Source organism: Leiobunum rupestre, chromosome 4, assembly GCF_980474605.1.
Source record: "Leiobunum rupestre chromosome 4, qqLeiRupe1.1.hap1, whole genome shotgun sequence".
Classification (NCBI taxonomy): Eukaryota; Metazoa; Arthropoda; class Arachnida; order Opiliones; family Sclerosomatidae; genus Leiobunum; species Leiobunum rupestre.
Genome location: NC_143387.1, coordinates 36,846,025 through 36,868,081, shown reverse-complemented (window position 1 = coordinate 36,868,081; position 22,057 = coordinate 36,846,025). Strand labels below are relative to the sequence as shown.

Sequence of the window (22,057 nt, the reverse complement as noted above, 5' to 3'; positions counted from 1 at the left end):
TATTTAATGATCCACATATGTATTCAGGGTTCGTACGAAATTTTCGGATTTCAAATCCCGGACTTATCCAGGTTATCCCTGACCGTTTTTTGGCAATATCCCGAACCTTTTTGGTGATATTCCTAGTAATTTTCATGATTTTACAGGTAAAAGTACGAAATTAAACAATTTTTTTTTTAAATCACAAACTTAATTATATTTTATAACAACATACTCTCTAGGAAGAAGGTGTCCAAGAAAAGATACCTAATTTTTCTCCGCGATCCAGAGTTTGTTGACTAATAAAATCCTTGACTTTTTACGACATTATTTAAATCCCCGACTATTTCCCGCAATTTGAAAATCCCCGACTTATCCAGGTAATCCAGGATCCGTACGAGCCCTGATATCCGCTAGTATATTTAACTATTTATCTTCCATCGGCAAACCATTTCTTCCGATTGAAATGAATGGAACGTTCGGATAACCCGGATAGTTGCAACAATGGCATACTTTATACAATCTAGCATCTACGGTAATTATTACTTTAGTACGTATTGTTTAATAAATTGCTTACGTTGTTTAAATAGATTCGAACGACAGATATTCAGAGAGGGGACCTCTTCGATTCCCAGGACCCAAATTCGCGCGTTAACACTGTTTATTCATTTTATACTCTTATAAAACCTAATATAATTTTTATGTTACTTTCAATGGGACATAATCAAAGCTACAGTACTTTAAGAATATAATACTGACTTATTTTTTAAAGAAATATTTTGAATAATCCAACAATTAAAATATAATTTCACCAAAAACATTTTCAATATTTAATCATTTTAAAGGGTCCTATAGATAAATATTTGACTTTAAGGGGGAAGACTACAGTGGCCATTGTCTACTTTCGCGCTATTTTAAGCTGAACTCTTTTAATATTGTGTTTTAACTTATAAAATTAATATTTATTGTAGAACAGCCTCTTGTTTAGTGCTTAAAATAATTTTGACGATTTTAAATTTAAAAGTAATTAAGTTATTACGTTTTAATTCGGACCCCCGGAGCTAAACAAGTTGGGCAAGCACCCAAACTACTCTCTAGTTAGGACCTTTTATCTCGTTAACTATTAATATTAGAATTATCAAAATTATTTTAAGCGCTAGAGGAAGATTCAGCCTAATAAGAAAAATATAATTAAATTATGTAATTGTTAAAACAGAAACGTTCAGCTTGAACTAAAAAGAGGTTTTTACTGTATTCTTCCCCCTTAAAAGTAATAATACTGAGAGTAAAATCACGACAACCATATCGCGAAATAAAGAAATTGCGCACTTACAAATGCGGCGAAAATATCATCCATCGTGTGGAAAACGCCGGCAGAGGATCTGGGCCCAATAACGATCGGGAGAGGGTTAAAAAGTATCACTCCCCGCGAGAAAAGTCGCCCTTTTCGCTGGGCCCGAAGAAAGGGCCGCCTAACTACGCCATTCACCCGGCCACAATTATTTCTTACTCCGAAAAGCGGTAAGATACCTTATTATCGGACCCTGAGATTACGAAAATTCGCGACTGATAAAGAATACGCTAAATAATTGAGCTCCAACGGTAACGGGACCATCCTTTCCATTTCGGATCCCGAACATTCCGTCTGGATGAGGTACGGCGGTTGCCATGACAACCCCCCCAGCATCTTCCATCGACGTCACGGGCGCGCCATTGCGTCACCGCCGAGGAGCGCCTGGTCAACCGAACGCGTGGGGGCCCCGTCCAGTAGTAAAATAAAGGCGTTCGGAGTTTACAGTAGGAGACTATACGCTCCTGGCTTAAAGCCACGCAGACTACTACCGTTCGAACGGGTCGTGGCCAACGCGGCTTCCCCCTTGGCTTATCCGTTCTAGCTAAAGTCTATATTATTGTTCCATAAGTTTGTCACTTTGGGGTAGAGGTCGGCGTTTGGATAAGAATTAATCACTATCTTTTTATATCCACAACCGACGATTATCAGAAAAATAAAATTATTTTTTTAATGTTCAATCCCTTTCTATCCGTGGATAATATCAATAAATAAACAGTTAACCACAATTTTTATAGTTAATCGATATTTTGGCAGTGAATTTATCTATTTTGCCGACCTCTACTTTTGGGAATATTTTACTGACATAATTTTAACTTACAAGGTGTTTATTGCCGATTTTGTTCAAAGTCCGGCGTAATGTAGACCTATATGAGATATGAAATTTCCCAAAAGGAGACGTTGCAGTACCCATTTCATTTGCCATGGCAACCGAATTTTTTTTTGACCACTTAAAACCGAAATACATTTTTTTTTTATTTTACACAAAAATTGTTACAATTTTACCCCAAAAAGTTCCAATTTACCGAAACTCGATGAAATTTACCTAAATGTGGGTCCAAATTACCCATTTTGTGATTTTAAATTTTTTTTTAAAATTTTCGTAGGTGAAACCTAGATAATTCCATGCTTTTTAAAATGGAGAATTTTTTGTTTTAAGTGGTCAAAAACATTTTCGGTTGCCATGGCGAATCGAATGGGTAGTGCAACGTCTCCTTTTGGGAAATTTCATCTCTCATAGAGGTCTACATTACGCCCGACTTTGAACAAATTCGGCAATAAACACCTCGGACACTCTCCTTGTCAGTTAAAACTATATGCCTCGGCTTTGAACATTTTGTTAACTGGCCTTAAACCGAAGTACCATAATATTTTAATCGGATATTGCTTTTCCTAAGATTTTTTGAAAATAGGGTACTTTAGTGATCAAATTACGATTTGCGGACAAGAAGAAATTATCCCCCTAGCGAGGCGCTGTCAAAGGCTACGTGTGACGCGTTAGCAAGCCCGTAATACAGTCTGTCTTGTGAATTGCTCTCACAAGGAGAGTACCCGAGGTGTTTATTGCCGATTTAGTTTAAAGTCGGCCGTAATGTAGACCTATAGAGATATGAAATTTCCCAAAAGGAGACGTTGCACTACCCATTCGATTTGCCATGGCAACCGAAAATGTTTTTGACCACTTACAACCAAAATAAGATTTTTTCCTTATTTTACCCAAAATTTGTTACAAATTTATTCTAAAAATGTTTCAATTTACTCAAACTTGATGAAATTTACCTAAATGTGGTCCAAATTACACATTTCGTGATTTTCAAAATTTTTCAAAATTTTCGTAGCTAGGACCCTGTGAAACCGAGAAAATCCCATGTAAATTTGATCAAATTTGGGTAAATTGGAACATTTTTGGGTTAAAATTGTAAAATGTTTTGGATAAAATAAGGAAAAAATCTTATTTTTGTTTTAAGTGATAAAAACCATTTTCGGTTGCCATGGCAAATCGAAAGGGTAGTGCAACGTCTCCTTTTGGGATATTTCATATTTCATATAGGTCTACATTACGGCCGACTTTGAACAAAATCGGCAATAAATACCTCGGGTACTCTCCTTGTCAGTGAAACTTTTGCGTGTGAAGAATAGGAAGTGTCACACTTACGTAACAATATTATACACTTATGGTTCTAGCCCTTCATTAAGGAATGAGATAACGAAGCTCTATCAACGTTTTGAAGAGGCAAAACGTAATTGGCGATTCGGAGACCCCTGGCGTAGGGCTTCGGCGCGATGGTTGCCAATGACGTATCGAAATTCGATTTTTCGTTATGGCGCGCAAAAAGACTATTATTTCGTAGTTTTTTCCGCTCCGGCTGATAGCCGGGTCCAGGGTATCATTTCCGCTCGACTAGTTATCCTCCGTATTATCAGAAGTAATTGAACCGAAGTTATCGAAATAGCGCTCAGAATCGGAGGGCGTATGAAAATCGAGTCCAATAAAAGCTAATTTCCATCCCCGTCTTTTGACGCCATAAATTGGGGTGGCGGAGTGGTTAGCACTTTCACCTCGCCGCAAGAGGAGCCGGGTTCGATCCCAGCTTGTGGCACTGGGTGAAAACGAGGAATAATTCCTTCCGCGTTGAGTTGGCAAGTTCTCTCCCCACTGGTTTAAGGGGTTTCCCCTTATATAAAAACTTGTTGAGGTTAACGTCAAAAGTTAGTGTAGGGAGCTGTTGGCTCGAACGCGTGGCATGCAGGGCTTGTCACAACCCTCCTACGAATTGTAACCCGGCCACCTGAATTAATGGCTTGACGACTTAGGCCTAAGGTGGTGACTTGGGTATTAGCCTACCTGATTATGATTATGATGATTATGATGAAATTGCACTTGGGAATTGTGGGTATAGCTATTTCTATGTATAAAAAATGGTTTAATAAAAACAAAAACTTTTTTTTCGGACTAGGAGCGCGCAAAATTTCAAATTTAACTTCTTAAGGAAACCGCCTCCAACATGGGGAGTATAGCGGTCTGATAACTTCGGTTCATTTACTTCTGGTATTATCGAATGAGAAAAAAAGGGGTTAAATTTATCTTTCCTAACGAAGATAAAACCAATTTTTTTGGCTGAAACGTCTACAAAAAGTTCGAAAATCTATATACAACGGGCGCCAATTGTCAACGCAAGACCTTCAAAATTCTCTCATATAGCGATATACTGATTGATAAGAAAAAATTACACGTTTTTTCACTTCGCTCGCAAACCCGCGGTTCGAATCTCTCGGTCGCGAAAAAGCCTGGAAATATATTTTTAATCTGGGCCCCCCTCCGGACCGCGCATCCTAACAAGGGCCCCAGCCTTCCGCGAGCCCCCGCCAAGTGGTGATAGGCATCGAAAGCCCCGCGCGACATTCTTCGAATGGATGGCGTAAATATCTTCCAGCTCGCGACAACCCCGAATCAGGGTTGCGAGTTCAAAAGGCGCCGGCTTCGGACGCGCTGCCAGGCTCGTTTGACGCGCCGTACTACGAGCGCGCGAGAACTGGCAACTCGGGCGAAATAATATCGGTGTCACCCCGAATTTGGAGGGACCCCATTCTTAAAAGTAGCATTCCGTCGAGATTTGACCTTCGTGACCTTTCCTCGCGTGGTTTCGGCGATATTTAGAGACCGAAACGATGAGGGATTTCTCATCTATATAAAGCTCGATTTAAAGGAAGGGGGCGATTTTGCTGAATAAATTTCGTGGCTTTCGTTGTATAACTTCTTGAAGGCGCAATTTGGGGGCTAATTCGAAGCGCCAGCAGTTTTGTGTAAAGAATAAATGTATAAATGTAGCTAAGAAATTTATTTAATGTAACGTTATTTAACACATCAACATCATCTACGTTAAATGAATGATTAATTTTCCCAAGTGTATCCATTATTTTAAAACCAAGAATTGGTATTTACTTTAATTTTCAACAATTTGTTTAAAGTCAGGTTAATTTTCAAAAGTGTATCGATTATTTTAAAACCAACGATCGGCATTTACTTTAATTTTAAACAATTTGTTTAAAGTCAGATTAATTTTCCCAAGTGTATCCATTATTTTAAAACCAAGAATTGGCATTTACTTTAAATTTAAACAATTAATTTGTTTAAAGTCCGACTAATTTTCCAAAATGTATCGATCATTTTAAAACCAAGAATTGGAATTTACTTTAATTTGAAACAATTAATTTGTTTAAAGTCAAGATTAATTTTCTTAAGTGTATCGATTATTTTAAAACCAAGGATTGGAATTTACTTTAAATTTAAACAATTAATTTGTTTAAAGTCCGACTAATTTTCCAAAATGTATCGATCATTTTAAAACCAAGAATTGGAATTTACTTTAATTTGAAACAATTAATTTGTTTAAAGTCAAGATTAATTTTCTTAAGTGTATCGATTATTTTAAAACCAAGGATTGGAATTTACTTTAATTTGAAACAATTAATTTGTTTGAAGTCAGATTAATTTTTAAAAATGTATCGATTATTTTTCATGTCAAATTTATGGTTACTTTTCTCGTATCAATAACTGAAATTAAAATTAACCTTAAATTAACTTCAAATTGGTCTTGATATTAGGTTCGCTTCGCATTTAAATTGTTACGGAAACTATTTTATACATTAAACTCGGGGGATTGGTAGACCTTCGTGTATCATGAAAGATCCTAAAGGGAATTTATTCAATGGGCAACCGTTTTGCCATGGCAACGAAAAATGTTTTTGACAACGCAAAATATAAAATTTTCCCATTGAAAATAACATGGGATTTTGACCTCAAATTGATCAAAAGTTGATCAATTTTGATGGTTTTTTTTGGCAATTTTTATCTATTTTTTCTATTTTTGGCATTTTTGAAATTTTTAAATTTGTTAAAATTTTTCACAGGGCTCTAGGAATCGGTCGGAATCCCATGTTATTTTCAATGGGAAAATTTCCATTTGTTGTTGTCAAAAAAATTTTTCGTTGCCATGGCAAAACCGTTGTCCATGAATAAAATCCCGAGGGGCTAACCACTCTTCGAAAGTCTGTACACCGGATTACCCATAGATTGCCACTGCCAAAGGCAGGGACTTCAAAGATTACGCGTAGTCCCATTAGTACAGTCAAAGGTACGGCCCTGTACACCGACTACGCGGAGTGATCAGCCCCTGGTAAAATCCCTTTAGGATTTTTCAAGTTACATGAAGGTCTACCAATCCCCCGAGTTTGAACAAAATCGGTGTGTAACAAACTTCCATTCACGGACGAATACTTTTAAATTTATTTTCTGGAGTAGGCGTCGAGAGCATAGGAAAAAATGAGGAACAAATTCACGAATTATAATACTTAAATGCTTATCGTAGGTACCCGCGCCTTAACGAGGGGATTCTGTCAGTAAACTATCTTCGCGATCCGAGGCACTCGAGAGTCTAGAAGGTGCGTGATACATTAAACTCGAAAAATCGTCGCCCACGCCATCCTAACTAGGGGGTCTTTAATTAAGCCTTATTAAATTTCTAGATAAAGCTTTGGCTCTTCGCGAAATGGGGAGGGGAGAAAAGGGCGTGGGAGAACGATATTACTGTTATTACATATTTCAAGAAGTGGTTTGCGCCGAGCGTTCGTCAGTTCACCCGTAACATTCCGTTCATCCTAGTCATCCTGATTCCCGCGCTAAATCCTGATTCAAACGACACACTTTCTCCGTGGATATTTCGTTAATTTATGTAAATTCAATTCAAATTGAATTTATCGTGATATTTTTTTACACGCGAAATATTTCTATATGAAGTTGGAGAATTTGTGTACGGATATTTTATCCGCAATTTAACATTAAATTAAGAAATAGATTTCTTTCAAAATTTTCGATATTAGAGTATAAATCAAAGTAATTATTTTTTTAAAGTTTGTTTTCTTAATCAATAGCTTAATTATTTAAACAGCGGTGTAGCCAAAATTTATCTTCCAAATTTATTTCAATATCACTGTTGAATAAGATAGGCTTACGATAGATTTTAGATAAAAAAAATTTTAAAAAATTATAAATTTCAAACTAAGTCGCGTGCTTTATTTTAAGCAAGTATGTCGATCCAGCTCTGGAGTGAAATTAATTAGGAAAATTTTCACTCCTATCATTTAATTAATTTAAGTATGAGGGGAATGAAAACATTGTTTTTAAAGCGAATGAAAATAATATCTTCCGTCGACACTATTCATTTATTTTCTCACTGTAGCATGAACTCGAATTTGAAGCTAGTTTTTCAAAGTAAATGGGTTAGATTTAAGGCGCTGTAAAAGGAACGACGAATCGTGTTTGGAAGTTATAGGGGCGACAATTACATTTTATCCTTTTCTTTACAATCGCAGTTGCGTGTGAACTTGGAAAGGGTACGTTTAGTTTCTCAAATAAAAAGTATTCACGATTTTGGCCTTAACTTATAAGGGACCCTTTTAATTTTCTACAGAGAAAAAAATAATATTTTCTTTAAGGTATACTTTTTTAGGCCTTCGAAGTTTGGCGCAGTACGTCACCGATAATAAGAATACCAAAAGTACTTCTACATGATGTACGTTATAAAAAGTGAAAAGTTAATTTTTTTCTCCACATTTTTCCTTGAACTGGTTTGTAAGAGTCAATAAAAGCCACCAGAGTTTCTTGGCTGAAGTTACGAGCGAAAAAATATTACGTCTAATATATTTGGCGATAATTTCTAGGTAAGCCTAATTTGCATGGCTTAAGAAAGCCAGTTTTATTTAAATCTGGGATTTTTATACATAAGTCGCCTGCGGGTATGTAACGTAATAACGACAAATAATCCCCGGGGGAACGACAGTTAAATTACAAGGTTATATTTTAAATCGGAAATTCTGACTAATTCTGGGTGTTCCACCCTATAATTTATTTCCAAGTGACTTTGATATTATTGTCTCAATAAGATAATCACCCCCAAAACAGTAAATGTACATTATATCTAGGCCGACTAGATACGATACGATATTATAATTTAGCGACGTGTTAAAAATTGCTTTAAAATATCATTGTAATGATCCGTCAGTAGACCAGGGTCGACATGTAGCATTGACATACACACTGCAGAATGACAAGCGCGAAACGTCGCTCGGTGGCGCTGAGCGTACAAAAATTGCCACTATTATTTCCAATATTGAATTTGGTAAATATCTCGTTTTAAATAAATTATCAGGCTTTTAAAATGAAATTTTTACGAAAAATATTGACTTACGATTTTTATCAGTTGGGGTTCGGTGCGGCTTTTGTTAAGAACTGTCTTTAAAACGTGGTTCAAACGTGGTTTGGTTCGTTGACGGTCGGGCCTTGGCGGAAATGCTCCGAGCACTCGAAGCGACAACTTCACTCTTTGTTCGAAGAATCACACAATACCTACAAGTCAATGGTTTTAAGTTTAAAATGACAGATACTTTCGGTGTATCTATCTATTTTGACGCTAGCCGGTCGAAAACGCGAAATAAAAATATGTTTAGATTATCCCCCTTACTTTCGCGGACGTAAAAAAAATTGGCCCGCGAAAACGGCAGCGCTTGGCCAACAATGCAAAGCGAATGAAGTCGGATAGGGGAGTGTCGAATATACCGGGCTCGGAAATGAATGCGCTCCAAGGATTTTTATACCTAACCGAGAGTGAGCGAATTCGTTTCGTATCTATTCGTAGCTGTGAACGATAACTACTTTAACGCCATCTAGTTGTGACTACCTATACTATTATTATTAATAATAATTAATATTGTCACGAGATTATTATTATATAATTATAAAAATAATATTGTTGATAATAAATAATTTTATTAAATTAAGATTTATTTCTAACGAATTTTGTAATTTCTTTAAGCAAAATTTGAAATATAGATAGCAGTAGTTGCTTCGAGATAAAATATTTATTATATTTATTCTCAAGCCTTGGTAGTAAACCTCGGTTTGTTTATGTTCGAGGGATTTTAGCAATGTCTTTCAAACGAGATGGCGACGATAAATCTCTGTTACGAGACTTACAAGTAATTTATTTTCTTTTATAATACAGTAGGCGAACATTTATTGACACCTGTGTATCTACACTCCACACAGAAACGAAGAATCAGCGATCTCTTGATTGATCACATTCCAGTCGGCGAAGCCAAACTACTCAGTAATGGAAAGTAAGTTATTTAAAAAAGCATTCTTAATAAAATGTGAAAGTATGTGCTTGTAAACAGGATATGATAATACGTAATATTCTGTAGGCAATTACGTCACTAACAAGTCCCTCCCCTTAATCTACCAAAAAATGGTTTCTCTTCAAAAATATTTTCCATTGGGCGCTTCAATAAAACATCTTGGAAATAGCCAAGGAGTAATATATCCGAGAGACAGCACCTGCAAGTTACTTTTTATATAGTGCTTGTTGAAATAATGGAAACTTTTCACCTGTACGGTATGCAACAAGTGTTTCCTTTAATTTAACCAAGTAGCTTTTACTGACATATTAAGGCTTGGCAAAAACACAACGTTTTGTTTACAGGTGAGAAACTTCCATTCTTACAACAAGCATTATATAAACAGTAACTTGCAGGTCCTGGCTCTCGGATATATTAATTCTTGGCGATTTCCTTGAAGATGTTTTATTTAAACTCCTATTACTTTTCCTGTCAAACCAGAGCGTTATGAGAAAGTTCTGGTAGAAGTCAAAAATAATTTTGCGATACAATGAATTATTTTATGTTAATTTCATTTAATATTGTTTTTGTTTTCAGATACGCTTGCAGTATTTGTTCATACAAGCCAGTTTTCGACACCATTGAAATGCTAACAAATCACCGTCGAGGGAAAAAACACGCGCAATGTAAGAAAGTTAAAATACAGGCAGACCTACCCCCCATTGTGTAGGCGGATGAAATCGAGTCTCGATAAAAAAATCTTTCAGCCTATAAAAACAAATTACACAATTGTGGAAAATTGCCCTCGTGCCATAAATGCGGGTCAGTGAAGTACCGACTGATAAAATGACAAGTTGGCAAGCCAAAATATACCTCTCCTCGGAAGAGTTTTTAATTATCAGTGAAGCGTAACTGTATCCGTGGTTCTGCGGTAGAACGCTCACCTGTCGTTCAAGAGGGCTCGGGTTCAAATCCCGGCCGATTAAAAAATTATACTACACCCAATGACAAAAAGAGGGCGCTTTTGGAAAAACCTTTTCCCTGATTCTAAGAAACTGCGTACGCAGTGATTACCCTTTACCCCGAAAATGCCTGACAGACAGACCCACAGACAGACACGGTGGTTGTATAACCCCTCCTAGGGTACAAAGTCCCCTCGGAGAGGTAAAAAGTATGCGTAGCCACCGGCAACAGGATAAGGACAGATAATTCGATAAGTCTGGAATATTGAGTGCTTGCTCGTAGCGTCGTAGGCATACGTCATAACTAAGCCCCGCCTTGAAACGGCTGCCATGACATTCATTTAACGTCACCGATCATTTGGCCAAACGCCACACTATCCTTCGAAATAATCACGTGACCGCTATGGGTGTCTTATGGCTGACCTATACGCGTTACCATGGCAACGAACAAAAGCCATACTCACGAGCAAGCTACTAATGGTTTCAAATATTAAAAAAAATTGTAGAATTATGATAATACTAGTTAGTTATCAGTCTGGTTTTTACCCTAACGTAATAAGTGATCGTAAACGTAACTTACCCATTAGTTAAACAACTGAAATTTCCAATAAGGCAACCAAACATTTATATAATGCAAAACCTGGTGCAATCGACGTCGATGGCTACGCATCGCCCTATGAAGAAACTAGAAGTATTTTTATTTAGATTTGCAGATAAAAATCTAGAAATCACTAAAATTAGCAAACTGATATTTGATATAAGCTTTCGTAATTTTTAATTTAAACAATTCAACTCGATTCGGATTCCCCAGTGCAGTTTTGAGCTAATTTCGATCGCAACATTTGCTCAACAGGCTATGGAAGAAGTTGGTAAATGGTGTAGACAAGGGCAGCTTGGGGCAGGCGAAGCGGATCGACTAATATATTAAAATTACAGTCAATTCCTCTTTGTTTTCAGTTTTTGCACGTCATTTAGTAAAGCTGAAGAACTTAGAACCTGCCGCGAAGAGAGCTGATTCTACGATAGTTGCGAAAGTATGTTCAAGTGCTTGTTTTTAATGAAAGATTTGTTTCTGATATTAGTTTATCGTGAACAATTTCTTGTAGGATTTTAGGTCTGTTTTGTTTCTATTTCACTGATTTTCTACCATAAACTTTTATATTTCGTTACAGAAAGTTTTGGGCGCTACGAACACTTTGCGAAAGCTGAAACCTTACAATAGCTGTAGTAGAAAACACGTGATAGACATACGTGATGAAAGTACGTTGTTTAAGAGAATCGAGTTTTCGGTTACTAGATTCAAACTCTTTTTTCCCAAACTGATAAGGAGTTCGATAGCGTGCAGAAAGTTTCACTTTTCATAACAGTCCCTTGAAAGTCACGGATAGGCTAGTCGTCGGGTTGAGTCGGGTTTGAAGTAACCCGTACCTTACCGGTGGCAAGCTTAGCCACAGTTCAAGGCTCTAAAATTTTCTTTAGACCCCACTTAGAACATAATCAATTTTATCCATGCTTCATTTGAATGGATTGAGATTTTCTCATCGACTGAAAATTACGTTGTTTGGAAAACATTTAATTTACATAAAAATTTAAATTTTTAAAAAGTTATTCTTATTTAGAAACCATAGCTAAAACAGAAAATACGTCTGGGCGTACAGAATCTCAACCTGCTCGCGACTCGTCCGGTGTAGCGCGAAACGTAGTCAAACACTACCTGAAGAGTAGTCGAAGAACTAAGAATTTTATTGAAGTGGCCGCCAAATGCAAGAAGAGCTATCCGTCAATTCCCGCTGTCGCTTCTCTATCAAGGGTTCAAGACACAACGCAATTCTGCCCGATTGACAACAAACCTCGTTTAGAAACTCGAAATGAAGATGATAAAGCGAGAGGAGATTACTATGGCCGATTAAGGCAGTAGGTTGAACCAGAACCAGAGGCTTATCGATGACTGGCCCGTTGCCACTTGAACCGAGCGTCACAAACTGTTTGACTATATTTTTTCAAAACTTATCACCATTAAAAAGGGGCGCAATTCGTGTTTTTCGCTGGCACTACGCAGCCTCGGTACGCCACTGACCAGGAAATTTTAATACTCAAAGCACCGATGTAACCTTTCCATAATTACGACTTATAAATGCCACTTTTCAGATCAGGGTGGAAGAAAGATTGGACGACGGGTCAGTGGATCAAGGACGAAGACGCGGAATTTGATACCGACGAAGAAGTACCAGACGACTCGCATTTCACGTGATGAACATACATTACACTTGATCCTAAGACATTTGTGTCCAATAAAATATTTTCCTTAAATTAATTCCTTCACTATGTCTTGATTATAAACAATGAATACCCGATTATTAAGAAGGTAACAGTGAGGTCCGGGATAAAAACCCGGTTATTTTGTGATCGCCCTATAGACCAGGATTGTCACAGGTCAGGGAATTTGAAAATATCTCTAAAGAGTTAGGAAATTTAAATTTATCTTGAAAATGTTGTATTTTTACTATAGTTCTAATACAGATTAAGCGATTATTATTAAGTTCCTTAAACGAAATTTCAACGCTCGCGATAAAATGTTTTTGGGTTAAAACAGAATCTGTAGAGTCATCATTATAACAAAATATCAACTGAAGTAAATTCATTAACTTCTGATAAAAGTTCAAATTTAGTTCAAATTTGAAAGAATTTCGTTGGATTTAAACGTAGGACTGATAAATACTCTCGAGATATTTAAATTTTAGTTCCAATCCACTCTCTTTAAACCACGTTCAACATTTCATAAACTTGCACTTAAATGCGCAAATCCCAGTTTTCATCGGAATGAGTAAAAGCAATATATATAATATTTATCATTTTCATCACGCACTTTAATGACAACAACGCGGCTTTTACATTTCATTCTGCAGTAAGTATTTTTAGATATAACTTCGTTATTGGCGTTTGTTATTATAGGATTTCGCATCGGCGATCCATTTTGTGATTAGCTGTTTTTCCAGTTTCCTGGCGTTAATGACGGAAATGGGATCAGCGGGATTGGGCGAGCGCAAGTCCAAATGGTGCGCGCCTTCGGGGATTAGAATGGCGACTAACGAGTCCGACAGCGATTTCAGAACTCCACCTCCAGACCAAGGATCCAACAGACCATTGCTGAAAATAAGAAGATACGTTTAAAAATGCCCGTACGACAATCAAAGCGGCAGTGTCCGCGTACCTAAAAATAATGTTGCTAGAGGCATTGATGTGTACACCACCAAACATCTGAACTGCTTTTTCTTCCTGTGGGTTGGAATGGGAAATTTCCGGATATTTATTTTACGGGGAAATTTCTATGGAACGGGTGGAATTATTTCCATTTAATGGAAATGTAAACAATTATAATTAGAAACGTAATTTCAACCAATATTATCTAAATGAAAAAATTGATATTATACCAATTAATGTAGGCCTATATTTACGAGCTTGCGTTACTTGGAAACAAAAAGAGACAGAAGAGGTGACAACACGGATAGTATCCCAAAAAACGCTTTTTTACCTGAGGAGTTACACCCCATTTCTTTTGACAGTTCGCCTTGAAAGCGTTGAAGTCCCACGAACTAGCTTCGTACATATCATTGACGTTATCGTTGCACATAGGCATTACCTAAATTTAATAATAATAATTACCAAACTCAAGTACAATTTCTCAGATAAAACACTCATTTTCTCGCTTACCATTTCTGTACATGTCTAGTGCGAAAAACGCTTGGTTATTATAACAATCGGAAAACCGAAACAAAATTAAATAAAAGTAAACGAGTAAGTTTGTCCTACTTGAAAGTCCCAGCCAACATCCCCGAGGTCGGAGCCACCTGTCACCGAAAGATTAAAGCAAGATACTTGGCCCGAGTAGTTTTGAAATACGGAGGCTCCACGGAAAATATCCACCAGTAAAGCCATGTCAGGCTTGTTGGAATCTGGTAGTTTCTTACAAATTTCCTATGTGACCAATAAGTAACGCCTTATACTTATCACGGACATAGAGTGGAACAGTTTGAAAGTCGATTTTAACACTCACTTTAACCGGGTTTGCCGGGACCGGCATTAAAAATGAAGATGGATATGGGTAATTTGTCATAGCAGCGTTTGTCCATGTTTCCGACAAAAAGTTAACAAAACTATCGACTGTGTCCGCTCTCAAAGGTTCACACAGACCAAAGGTTTTTGATAAGAATTTGAGTCCAGAATCTATTGGAATGAAATCCGCGTTCAAATATTTAATGTACTATATTTCGAAAGTGAAACTTACCAGTTTTGCTGATGTTTCGAATGATGGCCCAAGATTTTCTAATGACATTGGGGCATTCTTTACTTTCCTTGCTATACGCTTTCGTGGCGATTCGCGAAAATACGTAGCACGGGGTAACACCCGTGAACTGCAGGATGGGTGCGCTCGCGGCCAACGCCCTATTAAGATGCAATCGACGCGTTAGATAACAAATCTAAACAAGGTGACTCGTCAAAAAGTATCAAATTGAAACCCACCCGTCGACAATATGGGGGTACTTCATCCGGAACCAGGCGGCCAACATCCCACCGTACGAACCGCCGAAGACGATAACGGGGCTTTTCTCAGCGCCATCGATGGTCTGTTTCAAGTAGTCGATCAACACTGAAAAGTCGGCGAGCGCTTGCTCCGTCGAAAGGTATCCTAATTGCGTTGGACTCTACGAAATGACATTTTTCATTATTTCAAAAGAGTGTGTAGAACATAATTTTAAAAGGGTTGAACAATTCCTACATCGTACGATCTTTTGCCGTACGGCTGCGATACGCCGTAATAACGATGCTCGGCGAAAACGATCATGGCTCGGAACTCGGGAGCCCAATCCCACATCAGACCCTGCAAAAGTCGCGCGAACAGTTTCAGAGAACTAGCCGTAGAAAGCAATGGCCATTTCGGGTAATATACCGTATTATTAGCGAACATCAAGATGTCGCCTTCGTTTCCGGCGTAGAAGAAGATAGGTCCCCCTTTTACCCAGTCGTCGGTGGAAATAAGATACCGTTCCATGTAGGTATCCGGATTACTATAGCTGAAATGGTCGACCTATTTCAAATAACGTTTCGAATTTTATTATCATGACTCCAAAAGATGTCGCGTTATAGAGTTAAATTCGCATTATGAACCTTTTGTCTAAAGTATTTGGTCTCGTAATTGTACCCTTGTACGGACTGTACGCCCAAGAAAAAGCTAAAACACGCGGCAATCAACATCGTGGACCTACTCATTTCGTTGCGGCAGACAGAATAAATTCGTCAACTGTTACTGAGTGCTAGACTCTTCATATTTTATCTGAATATTGGGAAGTTCTGGAAAAAAACATGCCATTGTTCGATAGTAAAATCTAATCAAGAAGAAACGGAGCCATGATCCGATTAGACGCCGTTACGAGTTGCGGACGATTTGCAAAACAGAGAGCCTAAATTTAGTTCGATAATGCAAACTAAGAACAATTTCGCAGATAACGCACGCTCATTTTGAAACTTTTGAGATTTAAAATAAATAGATTGGTGGAAGAACAGTCACTGTGGTCCGAAACCGGATTTTTTATCTTTCAATGAAATTTTGTCGATAATTAAGTCAAAAAAACTATCAAACGAAAAAATTTAATTACAGAATCTGTTAACGATTTAAAGGATGGTAATCGACGAAATAAAGAAATTGACAGCCACTTATAAACCAGGTGAAGGGCTCAGGGCTACGATACAATGACAATTGTCGATGAATATGTTATCCGTCGAAATATCTTTCGTGACGCGAAACAAACTTTTACTGCCAAGTTGCGTGGGCTCTCGTTATTGATTGTGTCTTATATATTTTAAGACTCTGCTTACTAAATTGAAGTTTATTTTTCATACATATTTCATAATAAAGAATTTACCTTGGTTTTATTAAATGGAGTTTAGTTCCTGGTTTTTATATTATTTGAAAATGGTCTAAACTGTAATTGCCTTCTCTCAATAGAAAAGTTTTATTTTAGAATTTACACTCGTATAACTGAGTTTAAAATAGTTGGTAAAATCGTTTGTAACCAACACTATTTTAAGCACTAGAGATAAATGTTTGGTCTAAATAGAAAAATGAGTTTTTTAGGTGTAAATGTGAAATCATAGACGTTCTGTTGGAAACTATACATTATGTGTCACGAATACACTTCTAGGAGATTAAAGCGAGGGGTCGGACATTTACCAAAATCCCGTACACTTTGTCTAAAATCGCCAAATCTTTTAACTCTCTCTATGGTAAATTAACATTGAAATCCCAAAATCACTTCAAAAAGTAATGATAAAATCGCAAAATCTCTACGAAATCCCGAAATCCCGTACAAAATAATGGCAAGTGTCCGACCCCTCGGATTAAAGAATGTAAAATGGTGGTTTTGTTGTTAATTTCATGGCGTGAGGTTAAAGTAACTTACGAGGAGACTACCCGAGGTGATTATCACCGATTTTGTTGAAACTCGTAGGGTATGTATGGTAACATGAAATTTCACCAAGGGAAAAGTTGCAATGGGCATTAGTTTAGCCATGGCAACTGAAAATGTTTTTGACAACACAGTATGTATATTTTCCCATTGAAAATAACAATCTGATAAATTTTTACATATTTTGATCAAATTGACCAAAATTCATCAAAATATCATAAAATTCATTCTATTTGTCAATTGTGATCTATTTTTTATTTTGGTTTTCAAATTTAAAATTTTTTTTAAATTTTTCACACAAGTGCTCAGATTCCCATGTTATTTTAAATGATAAAATAATAATAATAATAATAATAATCAGCTAGGCTAATACCCAAGGCACCACCTTAGGCCTAAGTCATCAAGTGACTTTTGAAGCCATAATATACATACTGTGTTGTCAAAAACATTTTCGGTTGCCATGGCAAAACTAATGCCCATTGCAACTTTTCCCTTGGTGAAATTTCATGTTACCATAAGGTCTACATACCCACCTAGTTTCAACAAAATCGGTGATAATCACCTCGGGTAGTCTCCTCGTTAGTAGAAATGTTTTACTACGGTGTCTTTGATTTTCCTCACTCTACCGATCAACGAAGGCTCTTTACATTTGCTTATCTATAAACTTAAGATAAAAAAATGGCAATCTATTTTCATCCATCAAGGTTAAGGACATTAATAAAACGGCGTATCTTTCAGCCCGCTCTTTAAATCGGAAATATTGGGGACACGTCACGGGGAGCGGAGTGCATCCGGAACGCGCCATTCGGTCACAGCGGCGCGAACCCCCCAAATAATTAAATTCCTCGACGGCGCATTGGATTAAAAATAATTAAGGAACCTTTAATGGGTCCCGGTATTCATTAATGCGGAATTAAATCTGAATAGTCGCGGCTCGTCTCAATAAATTTCAAGCAGTCAATTAGCGAAAGCGGGATCCAATCGCGCCGGGGAAATGGAGGAATTCCGCGGGCTGGGTCAGCTCTTCGCGCCTAGTATTGGTCCTTCGAATGTACTTTTGCTCCGTCATAGTTTTGGCCTAAAACGTCGGCGAAGGTGGTGAAAACGGGGAATTCATCCGGCGAGGGCGCATAATTAAGCCGCGAATGGGCTTCCATGTCCGCGGGCGGACGAGCGTGGATGGTTTGTGACGGAGGCGGAAACTTTCGTCGGCCGACTCGGGCGACATTCTTGTCAATTAAGGACAGCTATGAGCTTGACATTTCATATTACAACTGTTTCACGTCCTTTCGTTTATGGTGGCGATTATAGGCAATGCCGTTTCTTCCGGTTGGCAGACGGACTCCGACAGCGCTACCAAACGGCACCCGTACCTTCTATCCCGCTTCCGCTTTAAGGCCGTGATACCGATAGCCGAAAGCCTATCCTTCTCAGAGATACCCCCGACTGATACCGGATTCTGTCTGTCTGGGAAGCCGCATTTGGGTTCAACGTACATTCTACAGCCTATATATTCCCATCTTGAGTATAGAATATAAAAACATGTATAACAGATTGGAGGTTCGCTTTCCGTTCGCACTCTCAGCGAAAGCTTTTCGACTAAGCCCAGAACGAGAGGCTCCAGTTGACGCGAAAATTTAAACAACCAATTTATCGATGGAAACTGAATATTTTCGGCAACATTTTCAGTGGCGGCGCCAGGAATTTTCGCGAGGGTAGGCAAACCAAATAAATGAGCCCCCGACCCGGGACCCCCCTTTTCTCAACGAAATGCTTCAATAAAATAAAGTAGTGATGTACATGACGAACAAAAAAGTTCTAACAACAGTAAAACGAGTCCAAATATAACAGAACTGGTTTTATTTACTAGGAGATATACCTAAAAAATTTCTAAATACATTATCGACATTTGTTTCATTGTTATTTATAAATAATTTTATATCTTGGCACAATTTTGAGACCCTTTCTAGATGAATTTGGGGCCCCTTATAGGGTGATTTTGGGTCCTATCAAAATTTTAAGGTAGGCAGTGGCCTACCTGGCCTACCCCTAGCGCCGCCACTGAACATTTTACGCTAGGAAGGGCGCTATTATGATTTGAAAATAAGTGTTTATTTCTATTCCATTATAAATATTAAATATTCCCGAATAATTTTATTTCATTACTAAAATTAATGGTCAAAATTGTATTTTATTTAAAGTAGTAAATAGCGCGCCGACGAGGAAGTACAGAGCGACTCAACGTATCTTAATTGAAGTTTATTTAGGGCGTCCGTAGCGTATCTGGTTGGGCGTAATTCGAACGGAGCCAGCTCGTATATCAGGCCTCGGTGTCGCATATCTGAAAAGCCAAAAGCTCAAACGACGTTGGCCCCTGTCGGCGGGATTCCCTGCTTAACGAGCTCCGGTATTTAATAAACTGGGCCTCGGTTTGTGACAGCCCAAATTAGACGAGGCATTTCGTAATTGTACTAACGGGTAGCAGGCACAACACGGGGGCTTCCAGGGGGAGGCTTGATAAAACGGAATAAGGGATCAGCGGGCTCGAGCCCCGCCAGCCACCCAACGCCGGCCACCCCGCGCCTCTCCTCGAAGAAGAAGAAGAAGGCGGGGAGGGTCGCCACTGAGAAATAAACTATAGTTTGGGGGGTTCTCAGTCCTGGGAAAGCGATACTTTTATGAACGCGGGCACGTGCGCCCGTAATACGAGGGTTCTGGGTCCCGCGCCTGTCGCCGCTTTTCGAGGGTGCTCGAGATAGTCTCGTATTATGGAGAGGGCGCCGAACCACCGTATTAAAAGAGCCTTCTTCACGCATATTGAATATTTTGTCTCGATCTTCGGCCAAAACTCTCGCCAATAACTGTTTTAAATAATAAATTTTTCACATTTTTCGTTGCTTATAACGGTTTAGAGTAGTGACGTTCGAGCGATAAGTATCAGAAATTATTTCGTATTTTAGTTTGGAAGAAAGTAGTGATGGCCACCAACCGATATGAAATCAGTATCGTTACTAATATCGCAATTTTTTTGGAAATATCGCATTTTACCTGATTTTCTCAAAAAAGCTGATAGATGGCGCTAAAAGCCTCGGACAGGGTTGGACATAAAGGATCTTTTCTTTTAATAGTCAGCCTGACTAGTGAGCCTCCTACCTTAATTTATTTCAGTAGTCACTGACTAGTGGGGGTAAAAATGGGGGTTAAAAAACAAGAAGAACAAGCAAAATTTTGCTTTACCCGTCAGAATTGAAATAGGAATTCATTATCACTCGAGTTACGTGACTTTGGCCGATCACATTTTTTTAAAATAAAATGGAATTGATGAATGATGAATTTATGATAAGCTATATTCGCCATTAAATATGATTATTTAGGTACATTTTTCACTAGTAAAATTGACTAGTGAGCTCCCAGATTTGGATTAATTTTAGTAAAATTATTAAATAAAATGATAAAACTTCTTTAAATTTGCATATATATTTACAATTAAAAAGGCCTAGGCTTAGTGTCTTAATTTTAATTGTAAATATATATGCAAATTTAACGAAGTTTTATCATTTTCTTTAATAATTTTATCTAAGCATATAGAATTGCGGCCCTTTTTAACAATTTTTAATTTAGTAGTCAAATGCCTCCACCTTTGGTCGCCCTTTACAAATAATTATATAATCAGACCTATAGGTATCTGATCTACTCTTTTAAAAAATCGTTTGATAATAGATTTTAAATGTATTTTACAATTCGGTATACGTATCGGTTCATCCTTAAAATCGGTATCGGTTTAAAAATGTGTTAAATTACGATGTCGAAAAACGCAATTTTCATTTAAACAAACATATTTCGAAAAAAGAAGGCCCTGCGCCTATTTTTGGAAATAACCCAATTATCAGCGTAATCTTAAGAATCCTTCTCTCAGAAAAGGCCCGGGAAATTTAACGGTTTAAACCGAGACCAGTATCTTAACAATGCGATTCGGTTTAGAGTCCGTGCCGCTAATAGGTAGGAAATAAATCAAGTTTGAAATGAACGACGCGTGGCGAGACACCCCGCGTTGCACCCGTTAAAAAGAAGAAGGAAAATTAACGACCATTTTTGACCATCAACATCGGCTTACAAATCCAAACTTAGCCCTCAACTTAATCCGCTTCGAAGTCGGGCCCCCGAAACGGGACAGTTAGAGGCGCGTCCGACGTCGGTTGGCGCGAACGGGCCGGGCCCAAACCGAGCGCGGCGGCTACGGCAGCCGCTGCCAGGCGAGGTTGGGCCCAACTGTTAGTGTTTCCGATTTGGCGAGTACGCTTCAGGCCGCATCCAATAAGTTCTCGCATCGGCTCAATCCGATCTGTTTCAGGCCCGCTGCGTTCTCCGTTCTTAATCCGTTCATGATGAGAGTCAAATCGCGCTACTAACGTCGGATACGAGTCGAAGCGTGCGTTAATCTGATTAAAGGAGGGATATCTCTCCGATTCCGTTATGACTGTTGAGTCGAGCTCGATCCTCATTAGAATCGTCGGCGGGGAAAATTTTAATGATATACGAGAGGCGGCTCGCTGACGTCGCGGCCCCCTTTCCGCGCTCTCCGACGACGAATTTGCGGGAGACCCATTTCCCAGAAATTTTCTTATTACAATGTAAACAAGACACTCGCGACCCGCCGTTGGGACAGTTTCCAATTTGTCGCGGATTAGATGCAGATCGCGTTTCTATAACGCCGAGAGATTTCAAAAATACGTTCATTATTTTCCGGTACATGCTCGAGCTATAAATCAGTCCTACTTAGAAATGCCTTCTATAGAGGTCTTAAATAAAATTTGTTTCGAGTTGGCATCGCGGCCGTAATTATTAACGCAACGAGAATCTAAATTCGGTGAAATACTCGTTATATCAAAATGTTTGGAACATTTTAACAAAGAGCTGTCCTCTGGTCCCCCTGGTTGCTACGCCGCTGTGACATATATATATAATATCTATAGCGTTTAAATAAAAATATTGAATATTACAAATTTCCTGCTCAACAAATCGAGAGATAATTATGATAGGTTGTTCCTTTTCTAGTAACGCGCGTTTAAGCGATCGTAAATACTGGTTTAAATTGAAATGCTTCTAAGACTTGTATATTATAGGCGAAA

General features: G+C 38.1%; 3 protein-coding genes across 7 annotated transcripts in view; 1 reads left to right on the top strand and 2 right to left on the bottom strand.

The window, feature by feature from the left end:
* LOC149947628 (uncharacterized) overlaps window positions 1–8,938 on the bottom strand; it is a 73,057-nt gene extending 64,119 nt beyond the window's left edge. The window contains exon 1 of one of the 4 annotated variants that reach the window (XM_090173367.1): window positions 8,578–8,938. Coding sequence is in view for 2 of the 4 variants with exons in the window: in XM_090173364.1 (XP_090029490.1) it covers window positions 1,313–1,336 (24 nt within the window). In the remaining 2 variants the exon portion in view is untranslated. Of the gene's footprint in view, window positions 1–1,312; window positions 1,574–8,577 lie in introns of those variants that run through there. The other 3 variants (XM_090173382.1, XM_090173364.1, XM_090173380.1) reach the window with 3 other exon arrangements.
* On the top strand, window positions 7,928–12,774 carry LOC149947627 (sodium channel modifier 1-like). The gene is made up of 8 exons (XM_090173388.1): window positions 7,928–8,050; window positions 9,303–9,364; window positions 9,435–9,505; window positions 10,100–10,188; window positions 11,422–11,498; window positions 11,637–11,724; window positions 12,084–12,378; window positions 12,613–12,774. The coding sequence occupies exons 2-8, from the start codon at window positions 9,314–9,316 to the stop codon at window positions 12,713–12,715; spliced, it is 774 nt and encodes a 257-aa protein (XP_090029514.1). The 5' UTR covers window positions 7,928–8,050; window positions 9,303–9,313; the 3' UTR covers window positions 12,716–12,774.
* A 535-nt stretch (window positions 12,775–13,309) lies between these two features.
* On the bottom strand, window positions 13,310–15,777 carry LOC149947626 (lysosomal Pro-X carboxypeptidase). 2 transcript variants are annotated; one of them, XM_090173386.1, is made up of 11 exons: window positions 15,631–15,771; window positions 15,413–15,550; window positions 15,242–15,343; window positions 14,986–15,167; window positions 14,750–14,907; window positions 14,519–14,688; window positions 14,275–14,439; window positions 14,176–14,190; window positions 13,997–14,104; window positions 13,676–13,740; window positions 13,310–13,611 (listed from the first exon to the last, which is right to left on the bottom strand). In XM_090173386.1, the coding sequence occupies exons 1-11, from the start codon at window positions 15,730–15,732 to the stop codon at window positions 13,395–13,397; spliced, it is 1,422 nt and encodes a 473-aa protein (XP_090029512.1). In that variant the 5' UTR covers window positions 15,733–15,771; the 3' UTR covers window positions 13,310–13,394. The 2 variants fall into 2 exon arrangements, with proteins under 2 accessions (XP_090029512.1, XP_090029513.1); XM_090173387.1 differs by having other exon boundaries at window positions 13,445–13,611; window positions 13,676–13,790; window positions 15,631–15,777.
* Between the last annotated feature and the right edge of the window lie 6,280 nt (window positions 15,778–22,057).